The sequence below is a fragment of the Nasonia vitripennis genome, assembly GCF_009193385.2.
Source record: "Nasonia vitripennis strain AsymCx chromosome 4 unlocalized genomic scaffold, Nvit_psr_1.1 chr4_random0006, whole genome shotgun sequence".
NCBI classification, from domain to species: Eukaryota; Metazoa; Arthropoda; class Insecta; order Hymenoptera; family Pteromalidae; genus Nasonia; species Nasonia vitripennis.
Window position 1 is genome coordinate 248,618 of NW_022279641.1, and position 9,909 is coordinate 258,526.

The window sequence follows — 9,909 nt, forward strand, 5'->3', positions numbered from 1 at the left end:
GAGCCGCGAGCATATGGCAGTCGCGATAGTGTATAGCCGCCGAGAGAGGGAACGCGCGCGTGAGCCTCGGCGATAGCGAGAGAGAGCCGCGCAGCTGACTCGTGTACAGTAGGCGTAAAGGCGTGTCGACACTCGCGATCGTCGTTGGAAAATATGGTGCGTCGCCACTAGCAGTTTCCGTACTATTCGTTATCGTCGCGAATGACCGCGTTAGGTGGCGTCAGGATGAGACAATAGTGCCAATTCGTAATTGGCGCCGCAGGACGCCATTAATATTCATTATGACTCGCATTCTTTCTCGCGGGAGAAATAATATATAGAGGGCGTTCCGAATGCGTCTTTTCCGGGACGCGCAGGGTCTCGCGCCGCGATGAAGCTTCCTCAGCTATGCTTGCTGCAAGGGCCAAATGTGTTTGTACGTTCTTATCGAATTTGCCAAAGCATCAGCAGCTCACAGGGCTTTTAACAGTTTTAGAAGGCTTGGACAAATTCATAAAATAAGTTCTTCATTATTTCTATTTCAAATTCGTTTAATTGTTCATTCCATACATTCATTTGATTTTACTTTTCTCAATGGTTAACTTATGATATGAAAGTTTCTATAATTATAATGCAAAGTACGCACAAAGTACAACATTTTTAATAATTATTTTATTTTTTCTGTACAACTTAAGATTTAATTTAAATGATAATTAGATTATAAATCATTTATTCATTAATACTTTATCGCTTGATATTTTGTGAAACTTATTATAATTATAATATAAAGTGCTAAGATTGTAAAGCGAATTACATTAAAGTTTTGTAATTTTTGTTGTAACGACAATAAAATCATTTATTTTTAAGAAATGATATTGATTTAATAATGTTCCAAAGTGTAATTGTACTTCGTCTTATACGAAATAATAAATAACAAATTTTTGCAATAATATGATTTTTTATTGTCTTTTAATTTTACCTGTAAAAAAAAAGTTTCTCAAACAGTTATATTTTTACAAACTGTTTTTCATATAATTCATCCGTTGGTCAGTTCGCTTACACAAATACATTTTATGTTGATTTTATGTTGGTATACCTGATATCCATGGTTATGAGAGCCATGGATACCCAATTGTAGACCCAGCCTTAATATTTTCGTTTAGCAACTTTCTATGCCTGGTGTAGATGGTTTTAAAAGATTTTGGTTTAGTATTTTTATTTTTTTATTTGCATCTCGCTGTGCATGGGGTAGGTAGATTAAAGTTTATGGGATATATTAGTATTCGCGTTTTATATTTAAGTCTTGGGTAACTAGATTTGGTGCATAGGGTTCTTTTTTTTAGTTTTAGATTAACACTTTCTAATTCATCGGCGCAGCTACCGGTAATTCGAACATTTTCTAATTGATGCAGGGTCCCCCGATGGCTGACTTCAGGGGACGAAGCAGATCGCTCTTACCGTGATGCCCTCTGAAGTTAGCATTCGAGCGACCCTCCGAATAATCGTGACCTAGTACTGTGCAGGAGGAATTCAAATCGACTTCCTGTTGGCGGGCGCCAGCATAGGGCAGCAGCTATCGGGGTCATAACACCTTAGATGTTGCAGCGCCCTCATAACGCAGGCAGCATCCTCAAAGCTGTATAAATATATATGGCGGCGTTCATTTTCCTTTTATATCTATGCTCTTCCCTCCGAATGTATAATAAACACTCAAAATAACAAAATGGCTTATAGCAACTTTTTGCTTGTCAAAAATACCGAGAAATGTTTATAAATTTTCTAAATCTCATTCATGGCTCATTCATGGCTCTTCGTTAAAAGTTCAACTGAATACACGATTTCGTTCTTCGTTTATAATTAGAAGGTCGATCAACAAAACAAGAATACTTACTCAATATACTTAAAACAATGCTAATAATTTAAAATTCTTTTGTTGAGTTAGCAAAGGTTTTTCTTAATAAATACGTGGCAACACGATAAATTATTACCCTGCCAAACTCAGAAGTTATAAAATTGATCTTTATTCTAGTATTATTTATCGTATACAAACATTAAAAATGAATAATCGCAGACGAACAAATAACTTTACTTATGTAAGCTCTTGTGTAAAGTATATGATTTTTATGCTTAACTTTATTTTCTGGGTGAGTTCATAATTATTTATCTGATAATGTATCATTGAATTGTGTACATTATAAGCTCATACTTTTTTATTCCATTCTATTCCAGCTATTCGGAGGCTTGCTTATAGGAGTTGGACTTTATGCTTTTGTGGATAAATGGCAAATGACTGGATCTGTTCGAGTAGAAAATGTATATGACATAGTATTGAATATTTCTCTTGTAATGATTATAGCAGGAGCTGTAGTTTTTATAGTTAGTTTTGCTGGGTGTGTTGGTGCATTAAGAGAAAATACATGTTTGCTCAAATTTGTAAGTAATCATAAACTTAAATATATGCTAGAATATACAATTGAAACCCTATTGAAAAATCTCACGTAAGATATTACGCCAAAATTAAAACTTAGAAAATTTTTGAAAAATTGGACTTTATTTTTTTAAGTCGAAATTTGTGATAAATTTTCTAAGTTTTAATTTTTTAAAAAAGCCACCAATTGGCTAAGAATGGTTTAAAAGGTGTAAAGAACAAAAAAAATGGTTAGATGAGATTTTGGCGTAATATCTTACATGAGATTTTTCAAAAGGGAATAACAACAATGAATGTTACATTCAAAGTAATGCCCTCTTATAAACATTGATTTAATCTCATTGTGGATAAAATACAAGACAATTTTTATTAATTTATAGTGATTTTATTTGTCTTAAAACTAAAAATATTTCTCTTACTCTAAAATTTAACATTAAGTAAATTTAAATAAAGGTACTATTTAGATACCAGCAATATCAACAGTTAATGATGAATGGTGGATAGTGAACCAAACAACATGTATAAAAATAACACTACCAACCCATCACCACCTTTCATCCATATTATAGTTGGTTTTATTACCAAATTGATTTTCCTGCTTTGCACCCTGCAATTTTATTGGATTATTGAGTTGACTCACCCAATATCTTTATGCGAGTTATTAGTTATGGTTTACCATGAATAGCCACTATTTGGACGACGACTATTAACCTTTAATGGCTGATTTTTTACTATCAATCGTCGTCTGTACAAAAAGTTCTTGATCTTTTTACCATCCTTTGTTCACTGTTGATGGTACTGATATGTAAATACTACATTAAAAAATTGTTCTATTTTCTATATACTCTGTTATTTCCTTCTTGGTTTCTTAATATATTATTTATTAATTTAAAATTCTGTATACCCTGTTGAAAATAAATACATATTTTTTATTACGTATGTGATTTTTGTATACAATAAAGTTATGTACATCTGCATGTACTAACTGCATTTGCAACAAAAGTATGTGATAAAGGTACATAATAAAAATACATGCAGATAGTAACACTAAAAATAGGTCATTATTTATATTATCTGACGTTTTAATTGACGTATAGTTTTATTATATCCTTTATCAGATTCTTTTGTATGTAACTGCAGTCCTAAATTAGTGCATGCAGATGTACAGAATTTTATTACATACAAAAAATATGCAATAAAAATATGTATTTCTTTTCAACAGGGACAGTGTTCAAACTTCAAAAACATGTATAATGCCTGAATTAATTTTTTCTTTCAGTATTCTCTGTGTCTACTGATTTTCTTCTTATTAGAAATGGGTGTAGCAATAGTTGGCTTTGTCTTTCCACATACTTTACAATCATTATTAGAAGAGTCATTTACAGATAAAATAATACAAACATATCGTGAAGATCCAGATTTGCAAAACTTTATTGATTTTGGCCAAAAAGAGGTAAAAAATTATACGTACATATAAATACGTTTTTTCCCCAAAAATGAGAGTAACATACATAAAGCCATTTATAGACTGGAAAGCAAAAAAAAGTTGACGGCAGACACAATTGCCAATTATGAATTTCTTTTTAGAGCTAAAAAAGGCAAAAATAAATGCAATCATCACATGTTTTAGTGGACTTTTTGGTGTTTTTCTAAAAAATTGCACTTTACGCTCTTTTTACACAATATATACCGTTATGTATCTCTTATGAAGAAAATTGAATTTTTCAGTTTAAATGTTGTGGCTTGAGTCAAATAGGTTATCTGGATTGGGGTAAAAATGAATATTTCAATTGCTCTAGTCCTAGTAGCGAAGGGTGCGGTGTTCCCTTTTCTTGTTGCATAAATGATACAAATATTGCTGTAAGTAATTAAGATTTTATGAATATAAAATAAGATAATACTGTTAAGAAAACAGTTTCTTTTTATCTTATTTCTTACTGGTTATTTTTTAAATACCAAAAATAACAACTCTTAATGTTTTCACAGAGTAGATTAGTAAATAATATGTGCGGCAATGGAGTGCAGAAAACACCAGTATCAGAAGCAAGCAAAAAAGTATGGACAAGTGGTTGTATTGAAATTGTTAGAGCCTGGGCAGAGCGTAACCTCTACACAATTGCAGGCATTGCATTAGGCATTGCCTTGAGTCAACTATTTGTTATTTATCTTGCAAAGACTTTAGAAGGGCAAATCGAATTGCAAAAATCGCGCTGGCATTCCTGAGCTTGACCTCAGGCCACCTACCGCTATCAAATCTCTTGCTCTACAAGCCGGAAGGTGGCAAACACTCGAAATATACGAGGCCAGGAGGTAGAAGCTAGTGTCAATGCTCGAATGGCCTTGCTTGTCCTCTTTGCAATTTCTATATATATTCTTTGCATTCTATCACTGATCAGGCTTGTTCTCTATTTTAAAAACTATTTTCACCTATACCTAACAAAAGGTTGACTTGTCAACCAAACAAGCACTGGTTTCATTCAAATGATGACTTGTATTAGATTTTGATTATTAAGAGCATTACAAGAAAAATACTTTTAAAATATGCAACTCGAGATTATACTTTTAGTTTATTAATTGTTCTTATATTAGGCATTACAGTAAACATCTTGATAGTAAGTATACACATATACTCCCTAAGGTTGCAACATGCACCTAATTGTACATAAAAATAACAGTATTTAACCTTGAGGAGAAAACATTTTCTTTTTGTTTTAATTTTGATTAAGTGATTTTAACAGATTTCAAGTAAATGATTGGCAGTAATAAACTTGTTTGAAGATAACCAGTTTCTACATGATTTATTAAAGATAAATCAAAATCTACTTATTTTTCTTAAAGTCTATTCACAAAAATTATAATTTTTCTGTGAATGAGGTCAGTGCAGTATGATTTTATTTCTGTACAATTTTATACTGCCAAACTATTGCATTAAGCTTTAATAATCAAGATCGTTTTGAAAATTTGATCTCCATTATATTTTGATCATTAAATCAAGCTAAATCTCATTTTTTTAAATGAAAACCATACAATTATAATTTATAAAAAGTAAAATACTTTAAAAATGCTAAGAACTAAAAATAATTAATTAATATTGCCATATTTATTGTAAACTTTGTTCGATACAAAGAAAAACAGTATCTTTGAAATATTAATAAGAAGTAGTTTGAGTCCTTTTTTTATTTAACAAGTGACAGAAGATTTGTATTTCATGTATACAATGAATGTGACTATTGCACAGTAATAATGAGAAAACGCACACGTTTGAAAAAAGAAATGCATTTAGCCATGGTCTCTTATTTTATAATGATTTTAACTAAATCGTCTTATGATAATTATTATAAGCATATTAATTTGCTTATATGTTTAAAGCAATTGAGAATTTTATAGGCAGAATCTTCATTGATGGATGTCTAGTGCCAAAACAACCAAATAAATTTACTTTTTAGTTTAAAAAATTAGACAATCATTTTTTACACTGTTATCTAGTAAAAATAAATTTTCTTCTGCTGATACTACAATATATTGATAAGCGGATATTTTGTAATTTTCATTGATTGAATCTATAAATTTATACATGCAGCAAAACAAAATTTAAGCATTAATGTGTTTATACCATAAAGTAAGTCGTGGAATAATTTAGGATTGAACTTTTCAAATATTGTTTTAATAAAATCTTAATACAAAATATGTGCATCTATTATTTATATAAAGAAAAATCAACTCTGTCATTTGTCGAGTATTCTAAAATAATGTCTTGACCATCCACTAAAATGCCAATTCTAAATAATTCAGATAAAATTATATCCATTTGATTTGTTACAATGTTTCCATTCAGATAATGAAACATTCGCAGTTTCTGGACATTTGCTAGATTGTTGGAATTTGGAATATTTAACGAGTCCGATATAGAATCAATCACCTTGCCAATGCTCCAATTAACAGAAACATAAGCACCTCTAGAACCATCAAAGATTTTAGATCCATTATTAATTGGTGGATGCACAGAAAAATAGCAACGATCACCAACTGGAACAATACTAGGCCCAACTGATTTATTTTTCAATTTCATTAACTGTACCTAAAAATAAAAATTTACCATTTAAATTAAATGTACACGTGTGTGTATACATTTTTTGTAATTAATAATTACCTTGATTGCCAAAGCTGAATTCTTAGATTTTTTAAGTTTGTTTGTTAACTCTGTGTCAACAATCTTTTTGGTTTCTAAAAATACTTCTTTTGGTTTACTCCATCTTTCTAATTCACTCTGTCTTGTATCCTGGTTTTCCTCAAAACAATCATGGAAACGATGAATTAAACAGAAATTTTTTTTGCATTTTACACATGTCATTTCTACTGCTGACTTGGTTGTACATTGCATTTGAGAGCAATGAAATAGATTTGCTTTTCCTGTATTTTCAGCTACATTTTCAGCAAGTTGGGGACAACTGTGGGATGTAGTATTAAAATGATTTTTACAAAAAATATTCTTGCAATATTTACAATCCAGTGGCAAGAAATCTAACTGATTACATTCTTTTATGAAGCATTGAACACCTGTATTAGGAAATTCCATTTTTCATATTTTATGGTGCATTTACATTAATTATGTGAAAGAGTAGGTGAATGCAAGTGATTTTCACTAAGTGTGCCCAGAGCTAAGTTATTCCACTTTTGTTCTAATTCTTTCAAAGTCATATGAGAATCCCCATTGTCGCTTTCAGGATCTGGCAGTTCACTTATTGGTACAAGAATTTCATCAACTGGAAGCTTATCTTTTCTCCATTCTTCATCAATTAAATCTAAGAGTCGGCCATCACCGCAAACTTGACTATCCATTCCTAGTTATTTATATATCTTATTAAAATAGTAATGGGCTAGTAGAGACTAAAAATGTTATATATCAAATTAATTTTACATTACATAGGTACAGGTATATTTATGTACACCATGGTACTTAACTATACTTTCTAGAAAAAAAGCTCGTTTTAAAATGTATGTACGTAATTTGGGATCACTTTAATTTTGATTGGCCACATATATTGTCTAAATAATGTCTACTTTTTTTCTTCCTTAGGGCTATCACACGTAAAAAGGTACACCGAGGAACAGCAGCTGACAGCCAATCAGAAGCAATCTTTAAAAGGACTCATTCCTTCATGTTCTCTCCCCACCACCTCAATAAGAAATAAGTCCGTTTAACGCTTACTTCTGATTGGCTGTCAGCTGCTATTCCTCGCTATTCATTTTTTCGAGTGATACCCCTAAGCGCGTTCGTCCGCGTTCGACGGCGCTCGACCGCGTACAAATTTAGTAACTTTCGGATAGTGCCAATAGTAAAATTGTCTCTATACAATCTTAACACAGTTAGATATGTACATATGTCATAGGTATTAGACATTTCCGTTATTGTCACTATCCAAAAGTTACCAGAATTTTTATGCAGTCGAACGCGGACGAACGCCGACGAACGCACTTATGTGGCCATGGGGCCGTATCCTCTAGCTTATATGTGGAATATAACTTTGTGGTTATGAATTATAGACATGACTTGTCGTGTGGATCTTTGTCGATCACATGTTTTGTGGTGGACGATAGACGGAACGCGACCCGTGACAGTCACGACGGTCACATCGCGCGCCAATTATGAAAATGGACTCGACTACAGGCGGAAAAGAAAGAATAATTGAATTATTTTATTTCCTTTTAATAAAATTGACGATGAAACGTTTTAAAAATGTAATTATGAATAGTTATGTTATTAAATAAAAAGAAATATGGATACATTAGCTCATAATAGTATTTGTAAATTTATTGTATTCCCAGCCTCAATGAAAAAAGTTTATTATAAAGTTTAAGAGCTTTAACAATCTTATACATGCAAACATGTCAGCCCTTGCAGTACCTGGGAAATCCAGATAGAGGGTAAGCATCATTAATCCTATATTCCTATATAACTATATTATAATATTTAATAAATAATGTATTCTGCCTATTCCCAATTCAAATCACAATTTTTCCTCTAAACATTTCCACTTAACACCTTTATTATTCCTATTATTTTATTGAGCATTAACTAATTTAATAATTGTGCTTAAACAGATTGCTGTAAAAAAGCTGCAGAGGATCTAAACCAATCTGTATGGATAGCAGGTGGCCTTCCATCTTGCTGCCCGGAGTTCGAGATACTACTGAGATCTGTCAAATCCCTAGCGGCAGCAGAAGTTACTACCCTTTAAAGACACTTTCTCATGCCATTTGTTTTCTGTCGAAGCTAGGTAGTTCAAATTTTGCACATATACGGAGAGATGCGAGGTCGGGGCCTTTCTCACCACCCCCCTTATACAAGCCTCACATTATTTATTAATAGAATGATTTCTTTTTCAGCAGCAAATGTAGCCACAACATCAAGAGCTGGCCGGAGCACCGAGAGAAGCAGTACCAGCAGCAGCTGTTTTTTCACCTCGCAGATGGAAGATTTACCCCAGGAGTCCATCAACGAAGAAGAGAAAATTTTTGCGTTGCTGCTTGTGACAATATAATAATAGATATAGCGATAGATTTATTATCTTTGTATTGTACAGATTTATGTTTTTAATAATTACGAAATTTTCGATGTTTTGTAAAATAGTGTTAAATCTTTATTAAATTTGTTATTGTAAATATTGCACTGTTAAATGTTATTGTATTAATAATTATAAGTATTTTAATAAATTTATAATAAAATTATTTGTTTGCAAGTCATTTATATTGAAGGCTCATATCCTCCAATAAATGCGGGCAGGCGCGTTTCCGGGAATTTCGGGAAATGCCTGCAACAAGCGGGCACGGAATCCCAAAAATGCCGGAAAATGCCCGCACAATACCCCCACAAACCCCCGTATATTGCCTGCACACGATCGGCACGCGTGTCAATTAAAAGCAATTTTTTTCAGAATGCAAGCACGATGCCACCAAATACTTGCCACATTGCCCGCAAAAGTCTTGCACGCATGCAGCATTTCAAAGCACGCCTGCCGTCAAAATGCTCTTGCACATGCTCGTCATATGACCGGTATCTGCACAGGTACCTGGCAGTCACGCGTGACAGCGTTTTGGAGCACGCTGGACGGTACCGTGACCGCGCGGTGTCCGCACAATGTTTTCGGGGCGGGGAGATATTGTAATTATTCATGTACCAGATGTCTAGGTCTGTTAGACCCGGCGGCCAGGCCGTAACTGATTCACGAAAGTGACAAAGACGTATAGTTGGACTCCCTCTTGAACCACCGACTGGAGAACATCGATTGAGCGATCGACTAACAACCACAAGACAATTGAACGAGACTTCTGGCAAATTCAAATAACGACAAACGCCTCGACACCCCATCTTGAATACACATCCATCCACCAAAGATAAAGGCCAAAGAAAACTACTCACTGACGCTAAAAATTAAATTCTTATAAGGTACGTGCAAATTGGTTAAGATCTTGTTACCGGTAAAAAATTATACAGACTGAAA

At 32.9% G+C, this 9,909-nt stretch overlaps 2 protein-coding genes across 5 annotated transcripts; one reads left to right on the forward strand and one right to left on the reverse strand.

The window, feature by feature from the left end:
- Nucleotides 1-1,196: 1,196 nt before the first annotated feature.
- On the forward strand, nucleotides 1,197-6,520 carry LOC100113583 (tetraspanin-33). Its single transcript, XM_008219812.4, has 5 exons — nucleotides 1,197-2,123; nucleotides 2,209-2,412; nucleotides 3,687-3,860; nucleotides 4,136-4,267; nucleotides 4,394-6,520. Exons 1-5 carry the CDS (start codon nucleotides 2,037-2,039, stop codon nucleotides 4,628-4,630), a joined length of 834 nt encoding a protein of 277 aa, XP_008218034.1. The 5' UTR covers nucleotides 1,197-2,036; the 3' UTR covers nucleotides 4,631-6,520.
- LOC100113616 (AN1-type zinc finger protein 1) lies at nucleotides 4,956-7,889 on the reverse strand. Of its 4 annotated transcripts, none has more exons than XM_008219810.4 (3): nucleotides 7,326-7,889; nucleotides 6,558-7,248; nucleotides 4,956-6,485 (listed from the first exon to the last, which is right to left on the reverse strand). In XM_008219810.4, exons 2-3 carry the CDS (start codon nucleotides 6,981-6,983, stop codon nucleotides 6,105-6,107), a joined length of 807 nt encoding a protein of 268 aa, XP_008218032.1. In that variant the 5' UTR covers nucleotides 6,984-7,248; nucleotides 7,326-7,889; the 3' UTR covers nucleotides 4,956-6,104. The 4 variants fall into 4 exon arrangements, with proteins under 4 accessions (XP_008218032.1, XP_032457859.1, XP_032457861.1 ...); XM_032601968.1 differs by having other exon boundaries at nucleotides 6,558-7,294; nucleotides 7,370-7,664; XM_032601970.1 differs by having other exon boundaries at nucleotides 7,370-7,527.
- Between the last annotated feature and the right edge of the window lie 2,020 nt (nucleotides 7,890-9,909).